Below are 16,642 nucleotides of genomic sequence, written 5' to 3' on the forward strand. Positions count from 1 at the left end.
GGTAATTTCTATCTGTAGATAGCTAATACTATATTCTCCTAATATTTGTAAACTATTTAACACATAGATTTTATATAAATGCTTATTTCCTTTCCCTTCCCTAATGGAATTTAGAATCTATTCTATCTCAACTTTGAAATCTATCCTATTTCATAATCTTTTTCATACAGCTTTTCTTTTTTTAACAGAGGTTATATTTAATGCCATTCTAAATCCTGATCTTTAGGCTCCAAGTCTCAGGTCACATGCCTAGCCATGAAGCCAAGAATTGGTTAAAAAAAATATATATATATATACATATATACACACATATATATGTGTGTGTATACATATATTTTTATATATGTATATCTGTATACATGTAGATTATATATATAAATATACAATATTATTTATGCAGATACACACACATACATTACACATACATATACACATACATATCTCCAAATAGTACCTTGGGTCAAAACTGAGGCAGAGCTTATAGTAAATGGGAATGTGCCAAGTAGGTTTCAGGATCAGAGATGAAAGAGTTGAATGGTACCTAGAAAAGAAACTCTCAGAGCCTGTGTCTACCTTGATCTCTTCCTTTATCCTCCTCCCACTCTGTATTCCACAAAGAATGAACCACTTGTGAAAGGAAGTAATCAAAGTTCTCTGCCAACAAGATGCCAAAAATAAATACTTGTCTCTAGAATAAGCAGTTTCCAGATAGTCCCCACTGGAGTTACAGAGGAATTGATGCTTGTGTCCAAAGTGGCATTGCCTACATCAGGAAGATTTGCTAATTCTTCCACTGGGGAAGTATTGTTGACCTCTGAACTAGAGATATTTGTTACTCTGGGAATGTTTGTGTCTGAGCCTAAGGTCCTTGAACGGTTTACTAGAACTTTCTTGTATAGATTGTTCAATGAATTTTAGGCCATTTTAATTGTTTTCTAAAACTCCTAGAATTTGAGCATGACTATAAACTGTTTGGGGTAGGGGGGAATGACTTGGTTTTAGGATAAGGTACAGATAAAAAGTCACATCACATAGGGGCAGCTAGGTGGTACAGTGGATAAAGCACTGGCCCTAGATTCAGGAGGACCTAAGTTCAAATCTCTCCTCAGAAACTTGACACTTACTAGCTGTGTGACCCTGGGCAAATCACTTAACCCTCATTGCCCCAACAAAAAAAAAAGTCACATCACAGATGTTTAATTAAATATCTTTTTATTCTATGTAAAGAATGCAAGCAGACACTGTAGACAGTGAAGCTTATCTTTATCATAGCACTGTTAAAAGACTAGGTCCCAGAGAAATGTATCAGATTCATGGAAGAGGCAGAATTTTCCAGTAGGAAGAGGCTCAAAGCTGTTTTTATTGGGTAAATTCACACTAAAAACAAATTAAGCTAAAATATATAAATATATCCAGAGAGGTAGAAATGGGAGAAGAGGTAAGGGGGGATGAGAAGCAATCTATTTCCTGAGTACCATATTGTGCTTAGCACTTTGCTAGCACTTCCTCTGGATTGCTTCCATGGTGAGTGTGGGACAATCCAGAACCTAGTCCTTTTTAGAGAAGAGGCCAGATAACACCAAATGGTAATGAAATAACTACCTTCGCTTGTCCAAATGCTAACTATCCTTACAAAGCCAACTAAAATGCTCTCACTTCCCTGAAATCTTACATGGTCCTTCCTCTCCAAGCTGGAAATAGTTTCTTCCTTTTCTGATTTGTCATAACACTTTGTATCTCATTTGTGAAAGCTATTATATTTTAGTTTGTATTGTGGTAATTGTGAAAATGTGCCTGTTTTATTTTCCCTACCAGAATGTAAGCTATTTGAGGTAGGGAATATGCCTTATTATTTTTTTAATCATCATAGTGCCTTTCATGTGATAAGGGCTCAAGATATGTTTGTTGAATGCAGAAAGGAAGGGAAGGGAAAAGTGTAAGGAGAGGGAAAGAATAAATATGCCCTTCTACAAATATGATGTGAGCTTTTTTTCTGTTCTTAAGAAAAATTAATGTCATGAATTGAGCATTTAAGTAATTTGTTTTCAGGCTATCATAATATCTTACCTTTTCCCTGCAGTCTGAGAAAGCTATATATTGAGACATCTTCTGTTCAGTAGTACAATTACACTCATCTCTAGAGGTCTTGTTTAAACATTGCTTATATATCCCTGTTTCCTACAAACCAAATAGAAGTGGGAAGAGAGAGAAAATTCTATGATTCATCAGCCAGTTTAATCACAATCTCCATACTAGGATATTGGGGGCAGGTAGGTGGCGCAATGGATAAAGTACCAGCCCTGGATTCAGGAGGACCTGAGTTCAAATCTGACTTCAGACACTTGACACTGGCTGTGTGACCCTGGGCAAGTCACTTAACCCTCATTGCCCTGCAAGAAATATACTAGGATATTACTGGCTTACTGGTTTTTCCCTCTTGCCCACAGATAAATACAGACCAACAAACTAGAGGAATTCATACTGAATATATTCAGGACAATCTTCTCTGAGGCCACAGCAGGAAGTATATGACACAAAAAACCCCTCAGGAAAAAAGGCACTCCTGGAGTGCTGTAGGTAATAGGATTTTCCTGGGGCCATAGCTCTATGCTGCTCTTAAGTTTGCTGAACAAAAAAGTATAATGTAATTACTTTGGCATCCTGGTGGAAATGCCCAAGAAGGAAGGAAAGGAGGGAGGGAGGAAGGGAAGAAGTAAAAAAAGGAAGGAAGGTGCTAGAAATATGGAGAAATATACACTGAAGATGCTGCATTTACTGAATGAAATGTGTTAGGAGTCATCAGCTTGAAGGCTCCTAGTGATGCTCTGACTAGGGAAAAGACAGTTATAGGGCAAAAAAGGAAAGTTCATGATATAATGTCCTTTAGAATTTTTCTTTTAGAATTTTTCCCTAGACAAAATATACAGTACACAGGGACTTTGTAGAGACAAATTGGTTAGACAACAAAAAGGTGCCAACATATTCCTTAAGTTTCATTTGTCATTCAGTTCATCTTCTTGCAACAAAATAATAGTGATAAAGGGGATAATATCATCAATATTTTGTGGATTTTAATGAAATTCAGTAGAGGTTACAGAAATTCAGTATATGATTAAGGCAAATTGTAGAGTTCACAAAAACACTAGTGTAATCATAGGAAATGACTTACTTTTGATTTGGGATGGTAATTCCTTGGTTTGGGACTACTGGGATCTGCATTATAAAAGTTAGAAGTGATTGGGATGGCTATTCCCATTGATGATGGAGGCCTGTAGTTTTTCTGCATAGGGTTAAACATAATTATACAGACAAAGCTTAGTAAATAAGCATAAAATTTATACAATTTTGTTGTTTATATTATACTGGGTGTGAGTATTCTCATTTTCGATAACCAGTAGAAGTCACAGTTGTATTGAGCTGCCCCAGCTGAACTTGAGTATGGACAATCATCTATAATTTCTTGGCCATTCCAGACTCACATTTCCTGCCTAGAGGTAAGTAATCTACATAATAATAAGCTCAATAGCATAATAGGCACTCTGGTATTCAGGCACTCAGCCTTCTGCATAGGCTTGAACTTGAGATAAAGAACAGAGATTCAGTTGGACTATAGCTTGAAGTCTCTGGCCTGCAAATTCTAAAAGGCCAGAGGTAGGAGAGTTCCTTACACATGGATCATATTTAATTCATAGTTCTAACAAACATGACTGTCTGGATCCTAGCAAACAAAAGGAAACAACAGGTTAAGAGCAGAAAATTGGAGGTGGACTCAAAAGTCAATAGTAATAAGAGAAATGATAAAGCAGGTAGAGAATCACCAGGTTAGGGCCATGCAGTTATGTACATCCAGGTCGAATACTCAGGACACCACTATATTACAACACAACCCAGTACAAAAAAAGACTATAGTCAGTTCCTTGAGAGTAGATCCTGTAAGTCTATGTAACAGGGGATTGGCCAATGGGAGCACCATCCACAGATCTGCCTGTTCTCAAACCACTTGGAGAGACTTGGTAACCTGTTTCTGCAAGTACCTGGTGATACCTCTGCTTCAGAGCATTCAGAAGGCATTTTGCGGTGATTTATGGGTTGTAAAGAATTATAGAAAATCTGATGATGCTATGAAGTGGAAAACCAGAACCATTCATTCTACATCATCATATATGTCCACAAAAAATTCACACCAGACATCCCCAAGTGCTTTCTCAGAAGGCAGAGAGCAATGCATGGACTCTGAGGACGGGGTCCCATTAACCAGTCCCCACAGTTATTGATGGTTTTTTTTTTACCTTCCCTAGTCCCTACTGCAGGATACTGGATGTGGTAGTAGGTGCTTAATAACTGACTATTAAATAAATAATGGACAAGTAAAATTAATAATGTTGAAACCAAGTCAACAATAAAAAGGTCAACATTCAGAAAAAAATAAATGAAACAAGACTATGAATAGTACATTTTATAAATCTTATCTGTTGGACCCCACCTTTGTCCTTTTACCCTTACTTTGTATTGTATTTATTTGTGAACATGTCATTTTCCTACAAGAAGATTGTAAGGTCCTCAACAGAAAGGTCTGTCACTTCTCACACTAGATGAGACTTTTCTTTGTACTGACTGACCTTTTTGGTTGGCCTCTACATTAGCAGAATTGTCATATTCCTAAGTTTTCCCCTCTCTTCATCAGGGGCTGCAGTCCTAGAGCCTCTCCAACCATTAAACTGAATGTGAATTAATTACTGTGGCAGCTAGGTGACACAGTGAATAGAGCCCTCACTTAAATCCAATTCAGTGCAAGTTATGATATCACCGTGATGTCATGGTCCTCTTCGAGAATGAAGGACAAACAACAACTTAATTACTTATTTTATTTTTCACATCATGAACTAAAAAGTGATTTGAGGTCATGTTTTGGGATGTTCATTCTAGGAACACAAAAGGACTTATTTCAGTTTTGAATAAGAAATCTCTAAATTTAAACTTATTATTCTAGGAATTTCATCTGCTCCAATTTTCTAACAGAATTTATGAATGTTATGACCACTGAGACAACACCCATTTAAATAATCTTAAACATCTTAGAAAGCTGCCTATAGTAAATGTCTAAATACAAATTAGTAATAGATAATCATTGCTTCTAAAAAAACCCAAAAACCCCCCCCAAAACAAAAAAAAACCCTCTTCTTACCGGCAAGGTTTTGATCATGTTGAAGCCATGTTCATCTTCATGAGATCCATATTCCCACTCATCAAAGGATATCTGGTAGTTGGGTAAAAAACTCATGTATTTCGTATAACTACAGCTGCTCTTCAGTGTTAGGGTAATTAATGAAGTCTGGCATGTAACTGTTGCCTCCCAGACTATGAATGAAATTGAAGTGATACCCTGGGAGAGAGTCACATAATTGATGTCTACTTAAAGCAACCAAAAAAAGGAGAGAAAAGTTCAGTTTTCAAAGGGTTATATAAATGACTTGGAAAATTCATTGGGAATAAGATACAAGAGAAAATGATGAAACCATTCTTTCCTTTCTTTTTTTTGTGGGGCAATGAGGGTTAAGTGACTTGCCCAGGGTCACACAGTTATTAAGTGCCAAGTGTCTGAGGCTGGATTTGAACTCAGGTCCTCCTAAATCCAGGGCTGGTGCTTTATCCACTGTACCACCTGGCTGCTCCTGAAGCCATTCTTTTCTAGGAAGGACTTTTTGCATATCTTATTACTAATGAAAATTATCAAGTCAACAGTACCTTAACAAATTTCATCATCATATAAAGTTTTCAGTCATTATAATAAGCTCTATTGACACTTTCCCAGTGCCAGGCTGATGTTAATATGATGGAGTCACTTAAATGAAGAATTGTATACAAATTTTGTGAATAATTGTCATCTCTCTGTTCAAGAAATGTGCCCTTTTTTAGTAGGAGTTCATTTTCAACAGCCAAAAATGAAATTAATTCATTTAACTTCTCAATGTACTAGGTAATTCTCTTAGATGGTCAGTTTAAGAACATTTGCTGATTTGGGGAGTATGCAAGTACACATTTTCATGCTGGAAATTTCCTATACCAATGAAATCTCAAGTTTAGACAAAACATTAATAATCAACAGCTATATTTGATGTCTGTATAATGTTAAGGCTTCTAAATAAATTATAACAATTTTTCAACATGACATGGTTATTTGAGGATTTTTTTTTATTTTTAAGAGTAATTGCTGAAAATGCTCTTATGAGAAATATTCTAAGTTATCTCTGAGGTGCAAACATAGATGAGAGAGAGAGAGAGAGGGAGGGAGAGGGAGGAAGGGAGAGGGGGGAAAGAGGGAGGGATGAATCGGTGGATGGAAAGAGTGAGAGAAAGATATGCCTATAATATATATATGCATATGTATATGATGTATATAAATCTATATATATAAACATATAGAGAGATATATGTCTATAAATATATCTAGCTACATATAGATATAGAAGTGTCAGGAGTTGTTATTGCTTCTTTAGAGTGGGTAATACATTATGAATTTGAGGTCTGTAAGGACTAACCTTCCTCTATGTCTACTTTTTTTTCCATTACCTACTTTAGAGTACTAGATCTGTAGTATCTCCAAAAGAATTTTATTATTCTGGTTTTATAAAGTTCTATGGTTTGATTATCATAACACCATGCCTGCAAGTTAATTTAGGTAACATCATTTTTTTTATATTGGCATAACTCAGTCATAATAGACATTCCTCCTTGAATTGTGTGATTCGTGATTTATTTGTTTAAAGAATGGTTTTATTTTATAATTACATAAATCTGGTTGTGTTAGACTTTGATTGAAATATATAGTATTCATTTTATAGTTCTATTGAATGAATTTTTCATTGTATTATTTTTTTCTAAATTTTGTTATTGCTGTATAGAAATTAATCACTGGGCTTTTAAAAATAACCTATCTTGTCAACCGAAAAAGTGGATAGCATTGTCTGCTTATGCCTTTAATTTCATTTTTGCTATCTTTTGCTATTTCTTGCATTTCTAATGCAATGTTAAATTGTATTGGAGTTGGGGACATCATTGCTTTCCCCCTATATTTAATGAAAAATCTTCTAGTGTTTCTCTAATACAATATACAATAATAATTTTTTAGATTTATAATTATTACTTAACATATGGTCCTATTTTTGTACTTTTCAGTTTAATAATTTTTACTTTACATTTTAAGCACAAAAGAGGGCTGTATTATATCAAAGCTATTTTTTAAACTATTGATATAAACATATGATTTTAATCATTTGGGGAATTATGATTATATTAGAGTTGGCACAATGGGTAAAGGGCTGGAGTTGGAGTCAGGAAGAACTGAGTTCAAATCCTGCCTCCAGTGCTTTCTAGCTGTGTGAACCTGGACAAGTCACTTAACTTCCCTCAGCTTCAACTTCCTCATCTATAAAATTAGGTTATTATGAGGATAAAATAAAATAACATGTGGAGTGCTTGGCAAACCTTAAAGAGGAACATAAGTGCTTGTGTTACACATTCTTATATCTTCTTTCTGGAATATTATTTGAAGTTTTGTATCTACATCCATTAATGACATGGGTTTATAGTTCTCTTTTTTTACTTTGTTGTTGTTATTGTTGTCATCATTGTTGTCATCATCATCATTGTTGTTGTTGTTGTTTGTCCTTCATTCTCAAAGAGGAATGTGATATTGGGAGGTGATGTCAATTGACTTTCCCAAGGTCACACAGCTAGTAAGTGTTGAGTGTCTGAGGCTGGATTTGAACTCACATCCTCCTGACTCCAAGGCCAGTGCTCTATCCACTGTGCCATCTAGCTACTTGTTATTAATTATTATTATTATTAAGCATTTACTTTGTACAAAACACCATAAACACTATGGACAACTCAGAGAAACTAAGAAGCTCACATTCTAATGAGGGAGGTAACAGAGACAGAAGATTTTAGCTACATGTCAGATTTAAATAAAGGCCTAATAGTGCTTAACATGTAAAAGCAAAGCAGATGGTATTGTGGGGGGAAAACATATCTCTTCCTCATAGTGAAAAATTTGATAATGCAAAGGAGTTTGGTAGTGAGAAATTTCTTTCATTTTCATTATTTGTGGCTACTAAGGAGCTCCTTGAAGGCAGGGACTGTCTTTTGACTTTGTATCCCTAATGCTGAGCACAATGGCTGATACATGGTAGGCACTTTAAAATATTGATGAATTCATTGAAGCAGTGGGTTATCTCCCCAAGGATTGCATTCTATAGACAATGGCTACAGGGGTGAGGTTAGAGCAAAACTGATAGCCTGGAGGGAGCTGCTATTCCCAGTGCTCTTGGTTATTTGCCCTGGCATCTTGGGCAAGTGGTGGTGGTTTGACAGCTAGGTCAATGTTTCCCCTGTCTCTCCCTCAGGACATTTTGCTGCTCCAGCTGCACTAACTCATCTTTGCTTTTCCAAAGTTCTTTCTCTCAGCTCTCCTAGTCATTAAAGAAGAAAGTCACTTTTTCTGGCAGGTTTCTCAAGTTGATACATTTAGAATGAAACCTGTGAAAGGCCTTAGCTTAAAAAACCAAGTTCTCTCACTGCATCCAGGGCCATCTCCAGTTGCCTTGATCTATATCTTGCCACTGGACCCCGATACCTCCAGTGGGGAGAGTGAGGCTGGTGACTTTGCACAGCCGTTCCTCACTTAAATCCAATTCACTGCAGTCATGACATCACCTCCCAGATGTCATAGTCCTCTTTGAGAATGAAGGACTAACAACAACTACAACATTTAGATTGAAACTAGATAGGGCCCACACAAGTAGCAACATTTCCCTGGTCTTCTTAAACAATAGAAAAATAATCTTTTGAAATGCAAAGGAAATATGCTTTAACTCTTTTTGCTTTGTTTTGTTGTTGTTGTTGTTGTTGTTGTTTTGGGTTTTTTGGTTTTTTGGTTTTTGTGGGGCAATGAGGCTTAAGTGACTTGCCCAGGGTCATACAGCTAGTAAGTGTCAAGTGTCTGAGGCTGGATTTGAACTCAGGTACTCCTGAATTCAGGACTGGTGCTTTATCTACTGTACCACCTAGCTGCCCCAATACATTTCAATTCTTCAGTAAGCCTGTGAGTTCCTCTGTGCGTACCTCTACTTAAACTAATCATAATCCCAATATGCCTTCTCAACCCTCTGTGATTCTCATACATGTCCTTCCACTAATGCTTCATGATTCAGTCACCACAGTGGACTGTTTCCTATGATTCTTTTAACAACAATACTAATATAGCAGCTGAACTATCAAATTGTTATAACACTCTCACAACATGAACAGCTTAGTTCTTTTCTGGTCATGCATGTAGGTGATGGTGGAATCACTGTTGACAATATTTTATAACCTATCCAGATCCACCACTTATCTTTCCATAGTCTTCTTGTCCATCTGTCATTTTAATTTCAAGTTATCTTAGGCCATGAAAACAGATAAGAAAACTAGACTATCCTCTCTTTGGAAAGGCTTAGTACTATAAATAATAATGATGCATGTGCTGTCAGACATGATTGATGGTAGAGACAATGATATTTGGAAATAACTGTCATCATCCAGTATTGTGAGAAAATAATGGGATTTGATTCACATTTTTTGTGATCGTTATCCTCAATTTTTAAATCCATATGAGACTTGGATTATGGGAACTTACCATTTAAGACATTAATTACCTTCATGAACACACAGTATGCATTAATGCAGTTTATTCAAAGTAGCCTAAAATCACATAGGATGATGCCATACTGTTAACTAATACTGTGTTAAAACTATAGTTAATTTTCAGATGAATAACTACCATGCTATAGCTTCCTCACTTATACTTGCAAAATTGATTTTAAACCAAGTGTATGATTTTATTATATATATTTCTATTACATTTTCTCATATTAAATTTCTAACAAAGTTCTAACTGGTTGACTTCCTTTAAATTAACTCTAAATTTATCACCCACTCTGTTGTCTATTTTTCCCTGGATTTGATTTATATACATATTCCTATCTCCAATGACAGAAAAGTTTACGGTGATTTTTTGTGCCCCAGCATCCAGGTGTTATGTCTCTCTCTAGCACCAATAGCACCTCCAACTTAATCTCAAGGACATCCCTACTGTACTTATATCCCCTGACTTCCATTAAGAGTGATGTTTTATCAAGAGAAACCTGGGCTGTGTGACACTGGACAAGTCACTTAACCCCACATTCACCTTGCAAAAAAAAAAAAGAGAGGGGGGGGGGAAACTAGGGCCATTCCATGCAACACTTCCAAAAAGGAGAAAGTAAAGAACAATAGCAAAAAAAAAAAAAACCCTTTCCACATGAGGTAACAGCTCCCTACATAGATAAATTGCATCAAAGAAAAATAAATTTGTAGACCATGATGCAAAAGTATTAGCATTTTTTCCTCAAAAGTAAAAGCAAACAAACAGCATTGAAAATATTTTTTCCTCTGTCTTTAACTTTACAAAATCTACTAAATGTGCTTTTCTTTTATAAATTAGAAGATGCTATCTTACATTTCTGAAATATTTATTTGTAATTGACATTTCAACTACATAACCGTCAGTTTCATCAAAATATGCATTTGTATTTATATCCATCAAGGACGCATGTCCAACAACTATTTTTATAAGTGGTGTATTTAGTTTCCGAATATCTATGGAACAGAGAAAAAGAATTAATATCTATCTACTCAATTTATTTAATTAAATCAATTCAGACATGTTAGTTGCTATTTTAGAATGATATTCCTAAAGGTTTATATATGGATAAAGTAAATGTAAGGAACAGAAACTATAAATGTTTTCAAAACAGAACTAATCAATTGGTTATTCCCATTTGAATATTTTTAAGTATTGAAATGCATTTTTGTTTCTTAAATTTATTTTTATTTTTGTCTTTTGCCTTCATCTTACATTTATTTCCATATATGATCCACAATCCTCCGAATGCCCAGTGAACCATTGCTTATAGCAAAGTTGGTGGAGTTGTTTTTGTTTTTTTAGGAAAAAAATAATAAAGCTAAACAACACATCACCCCTAATACTATATGGGTAAAATTCCACATTTATAAAATCCCCTTTCTGCAGTGAAAGGAAAGAAGCAAATTTCCTAACCTCTTCTATAAAGACATGGGTTATTATGAATAATGTTGTTTTATTTTATTTCCATTTTATTGTTTTAATTGTGTATATTGTTTTCTCAGTTCTTATTTCACTCAGCATCACTTTAGGTAAAAATTCCTGTGCTTCTCTGATGGTTTTTTTTCTATTTCTTAGCTCTTATACCACAATAATAATCCATTATATTTATGTAACAATTAATTTAGTTATTTTCAGATTGTAATCCCTTACTTGGTTTTAAATTGTTTGCTATCATAAGGAAGTGTCACTTTTAATATTTTTATGTATTTAGGATTTTTCCTTCTGTCTTTCTGATCCCTAGACATATGATTAGTAATAGAATCTCTGGGTCAAAGGATATAGACATTTAGATCACTTTTTTTTTTTTGCAGGGCAATGAGGGTTAAGTGACTTGCCCAGCATCACACAGCTAGTAAGTGTCAAGTGGCTGAGGTAGGATTTGAACTCAGATCCTCCTGAATCCAGGGCCAGTGCTATATCTAGCCAGTGCCACCTAGCTGCCCCCTACAGCACTTTTTAAAAAATCTTAATTCCAGGATTCTGAGAAAATGGTGGAATAAGGGAGGAAATTACCTGACTTTCCCAAATTCCCCCACAAACAACTTAAAATGACACCTCAAAGTGAACTTTGAGTGGCAAAAATAATTAAAAATTAGAGTAAAACAGCTGTCTGACTAAGACAACTTGGGAGGACTTTTGGAAAGATCTGACCTCCTGGCATGGTTCTCCAACAGACACTGCTGAATCAATAAACAATGAACCTTAGGGGCAGCTTGATCTATAACAGCCTCAGCTTCAAGAACTTTCACTCCATGGACAGTGGAGGGGGGAAGAGGAAGGAAGACAGCTGATCAGGGGAAAATTGCCCTCCACCCTGCTAGATAGAGTCCTAGATGCACTAATCATATGAAGTCTCAGGCTTTGACTATGGGAAGAAGAAGCAAGTACACTTTTCTGATTGCATTTGCAGAGGAGCAACAGCCCTGATGGCTGTGGTCAGCACTCCCGGAAGATCAGAGTCCTTGTTTTTGGTTCCAGGACATAGGAGTAAGCCACAAAGGTCTGCAGGAAGTAAGAACATTTGCAGTGATAGCATTGTTATTTGTTATCCTTTGATAACACAAGATTTAGCAGCTTCTATATTAAAAGACCAAAGACCATGGAACATTATATTCCAAAGATTAAAGGATTTGGGGTTGCAACTAAGAATAACTCAATCAGAAAAACTGAGTGCAATCCTGCAAGGGGGAAAATATATTTATTGAATTAAAGGACTTTCAGGGATTTGTGAGGAAAAGACTAGAACCGAACAGAAAATTTGACCTCCAAGAATCTAGAGGAACATAAGAAGATAAAACTTAATGACCAACTATAAGAGATTAAATAAGGTCAAACTGTTTACTTCTTGTATGAGAAAAACACTATCTTCAACTCTTAAGAATGTTATCATTACTTAGGTAGTTTGAAATAACATTACATAGACAGAAGGTTTGGGGTTGAGTTGAGTATGATGGGATGATCCTAAAAAATAGAATTGGGTAGGGAGAGGTAAAATGGATTTATTATCTCATACAAATGAAGAGTGAATGAAAGAACTATTACAATGGAAGCAGGAGAGGACTTGTAAGCTGGAACCTTATTCTCATCAGAACTAAGTTAAAGAGAGAATAACATACATCTAGAAGAGCATAAAAGTCTTAACTCAAAAAGAAACAAAAGGGTGAGGGAGTAAAATAAGGGGGGGACTGTTAGAATGATGGGTTAAGTAATGGGAGAATAAAGGGTGGAGAAATTAAGGAATAGGAGGGTAAGGGAAGATAATAAGGGAGGGATTATTTTTAAAGTGTGAGGATTAGGGAAAATGTGATTAGAAATAAATCAAACAGGTGAGGAGGGATAGGGTAAAAAGGGGAGAAAAGGATAAGCAGTGAGGAAAAACAGGATGGAGGGAAATGTATAACTCACAATTATAACTTTGAATGTGAATGGGATGAGCTTACCCATAAAACAGAAACAGCAGAATGACTTTTTTTTTTTGGTGAGGCAGTTGGGTTTAAGTGACTTTCCCAGGGTCACACAGCTAGTAAGTGTTAAGTGTATGAGGCCGGGTTTGAACTCAGATCCTCCTGAATCCAGGGCCAGTGCTCTATCCACTGTGCCACCTAACTGCCCCCAGAATGACTTTTAAAGAATCCACTGATCCCCTCCTGGAAGAGACTCCAAAAGGAAAACTCCAAGTAATATCATAGTCAAATCCCAGAATTATCAAGTAAAGGATAAGATACTGCAAGCACCCAGAAACAAATCATTTAAATATCAAGAAACAACAATCAGAATTGCACAGGACCTGGCAGCTTCAACATTAAAGGATCAGAGGGCTTGGAATATGATATTCTGGAGGGCAAAGGAAGTTGGATTCCAAACAAGAATGTACTACCCAGAAAAATTAAGTATAGTCTTTCAGGGGAAAAGATGGGCATTCAATGAAATAGACTTTAAAACTTTCCTAATGAAAAGTCCAGAACCAAACAGAAAAATTCAGTCTTCAAATACAAGATTCAAGAGAAGCATAAAAATGTAAAATGGGGGAAAAACAAAACATGTTATTCAATAAGATTAAAATGTTTATATCCCTACATGGAAAAAGATACTTGTAACTCTTGAGAACTGCATCTCTATTAAGGCAAACAGGAGTACAGAGGGTGTGGGTACAAGTTGATTTTGATATGATGGTATAAAAAAAATTTGATGGGCAGCAAAAAGGATTATTATGGGAAGAAGAGGAAAGGGGAGGCAAAATAGGGTAAATCATATCACATGAAGAGGCACAAAAGATCTATTACAATAGAAGGAAGGAAGGGAGGAGTGATTATCGTTTCAACCTTATTCTCATCTGATTTGGCTCAAAGATGGAATAACAGACACGCAATTGGACATAGAATTTTATCTTACTCTATAGGGAAGTAAGAGGGCAAAGAAAAGGGTGGGTTCCTGATAGAAGGAAGGTCAAAACTAGGAGACAAAAAGGGAAAGAGGTAGGGCTGATAGAAGGAAGGGTAGATTGAGGGAAGTGGTGATCAGAAGCAAAACACTGGTGAGAAGGAAAAGGGGAAAACAGGATGGAGGGAAATATACAATTAGTAATCATAACTGTCAATGTGAATGGGATGAACTCTTCCATAAAACAGAAGTGGATAACAGAGTAGATTAAAAACCAGAAGAGCTTCTTTTTTAAAAATTTTTTTTTGGTTTTGGGGGGCAATTGGGGTTAAGCGACTTGCCCAGGGTCACACAGCCAGTAAGTGTCAAATGTCTGAGGCCAGATTTTAACTCAGGTCCTCCCGAATCCAGGGCCAGTGCTCTATCCACGAGAGTTTCTTTAAATAATGAATTTCCAGGTCTAGACCAAATAATAATAATAATAATAATAATAATAATAATAATAATAATAATAACAACAACAAGAAAAGACAAGAAAGCAAACAAAAGACACACAAAATGAAAATTTGGTTTTACTTAAAAGCAAAGTTTATCATTAGTTTATCATTTTACTTAAAAGCAAAGTTTATCGTTATATGGTAGGTAAGCAAGACTTAGAAGTAATGAAATGCAATAATATAGTTCAATAAACCCAAGAACAGAAATTGCTACTGATGGGGTGACTGCTACTGCTGTTGCTGCTGCTGCTAATATCTAGTTAACATTTATAAAGCACTTACTATGTGCCAGGCACTGTATTAAGTGATTTACAATTATCTTATTTGAATAAGGATATCCAATTTGACAAGAACTGTTAGAAATATGAAATCAGTCTGAGAAATCAAATTTTGACCACATGTTGTTCAATGAGCTATGATAGGCTCCAAGTGAAAATATGGCTTAACTATAAAAGGTGATATCATTTAAAAATGAGAGGAAAAGAAAAGGATACACCTTATACAGCTATGTCAGGGGGCAATTCTTAATCAAACAAGAGGATGAAAAGATCATAAAAGATATTATAAAATCATTAGGTTACATAAATTTAAAAACTTGTACTTACAAAAGCAATGCAACTAAAAAGATGAATTAAAAAGTATTAAAATATTAAAGTATTAAATGAGGGGGGAAGTTCTCATAGCAAATATCTCTAGTAAAAACCCAGTATTCAAGTGAAACAGGGAATTAATAACAGAGATGTGTGCCTTTTCCCATTCTAGTTAACATCCTGTGAACATTCACAAGTTAATAATAACAATAATCTATATCATGCCTAGTATGTCATGCTAAATGCTTTAGAAATATTATCTTACTTGATCCACACACCAATCCTCAGAGTTAAGTGCTATTATCCCTATTTTGTAGATGGAAAAACTTAAGTGACTTGCCTAAGATCACAGAGCTAAATTGTGCAGCTCTGCCTCACTTAAATCCAATTTATACACAAGTCAAGACATCACTCTTGTGGTGTCATTTGTCTGCTTTGAGAATAAAGGACAAACAACAACAAGAATAGGAACCATTCTCCCATGAAGAAGTGGTAAAATGATATAAATATGCATTTTTCTATATGGGAATACAAGCTATGAATATTTGAAAGAATACTCCAAATCACTAATAATAAGAGAAATTAAAATTAAAGCAATTCTCAATTCGTACTTCACCTCCCCTAGATTGGCAAAGAAGACCAAAGATGAAAATGATCCAAGACAGAGTTTCGGGAAGTCAGGCACAGTAATTCCCTGTGGGTGGAGCTATTAACTAGTCTAATCTTTCTGGAAAATTATTGATAATTAAACACCTAAAAATCACTAAAATGTAAAAAGCTTTGGCCCAGAGACAATATTGGTAGGTATATTAATATTAGAACTGAAGAATGAATGTCCTAATGTATACCAAAATATTCATATAAGCACTCTTAGAGAAAGTAAATAAAGAGAAATTAAGGTAAAATGGCTAAAATAACTTGATATAAGAATGTAAAATATTACTGTGCTATTTTTTTTTAAAAAGAATATGAAAAGTTCAGAGAAACCCAGGAAGATTTGCAGAAACTGATGCCAGTGGGACAATTTATACAATGTCCACAAGAATATACCAGGGTGGGGGGTGAAGAGCAACCACTGAAATAAATCAGAAATCTAATAAATGCAGTGACCAGTTGTAACTTCAGACAATTAACAATGAAGCCCATCATCCCTATCTAAGCAGAGAGGTGATGATCTATAGGTGCAGAATGGTTGACATATTTGCTTTGTTTTATATAACTATACTTCTTTATTAAAAAAGAAAGAGAATTATTGGAACAAGGAGGTAATTACACATATAAACACATACATATGTGCTTACATATATGTGTGTTCTCTCCATATATATATATACACTATATAACTTCCTTATCACATATATGTATATATGTGTACATCATCCATACATGTATATGTATATAATCCATATGTGTGTTTACATGTATACTTTTATGCATATATGTGGCAATTA

General features: G+C 35.2%; 1 protein-coding gene across 1 annotated transcript in view; it reads right to left on the reverse strand.

Annotated features, from left to right (window-relative positions):
* Window positions 1-16,642, reverse strand: part of LOC122738591 (cation channel sperm-associated protein subunit beta-like) — a 198,378-nt gene that overhangs the window by 26,212 nt on the left and 155,524 nt on the right. The window contains exons 21-24 of the mRNA XM_043980582.1: window positions 10,538-10,677; window positions 5,186-5,383; window positions 3,170-3,280; window positions 2,068-2,178 (exon numbers count right to left, since the gene is read on the reverse strand). Coding sequence (XP_043836517.1) covers window positions 2,068-2,178; window positions 3,170-3,280; window positions 5,186-5,383; window positions 10,538-10,677 — 560 coding nt within the window. The remainder of the gene's footprint in view (window positions 1-2,067; window positions 2,179-3,169; window positions 3,281-5,185; window positions 5,384-10,537; window positions 10,678-16,642) is intronic.

This window comes from Dromiciops gliroides, chromosome 2 (genome assembly GCF_019393635.1).
Source record: "Dromiciops gliroides isolate mDroGli1 chromosome 2, mDroGli1.pri, whole genome shotgun sequence".
NCBI classification, from domain to species: Eukaryota; Metazoa; Chordata; class Mammalia; order Microbiotheria; family Microbiotheriidae; genus Dromiciops; species Dromiciops gliroides.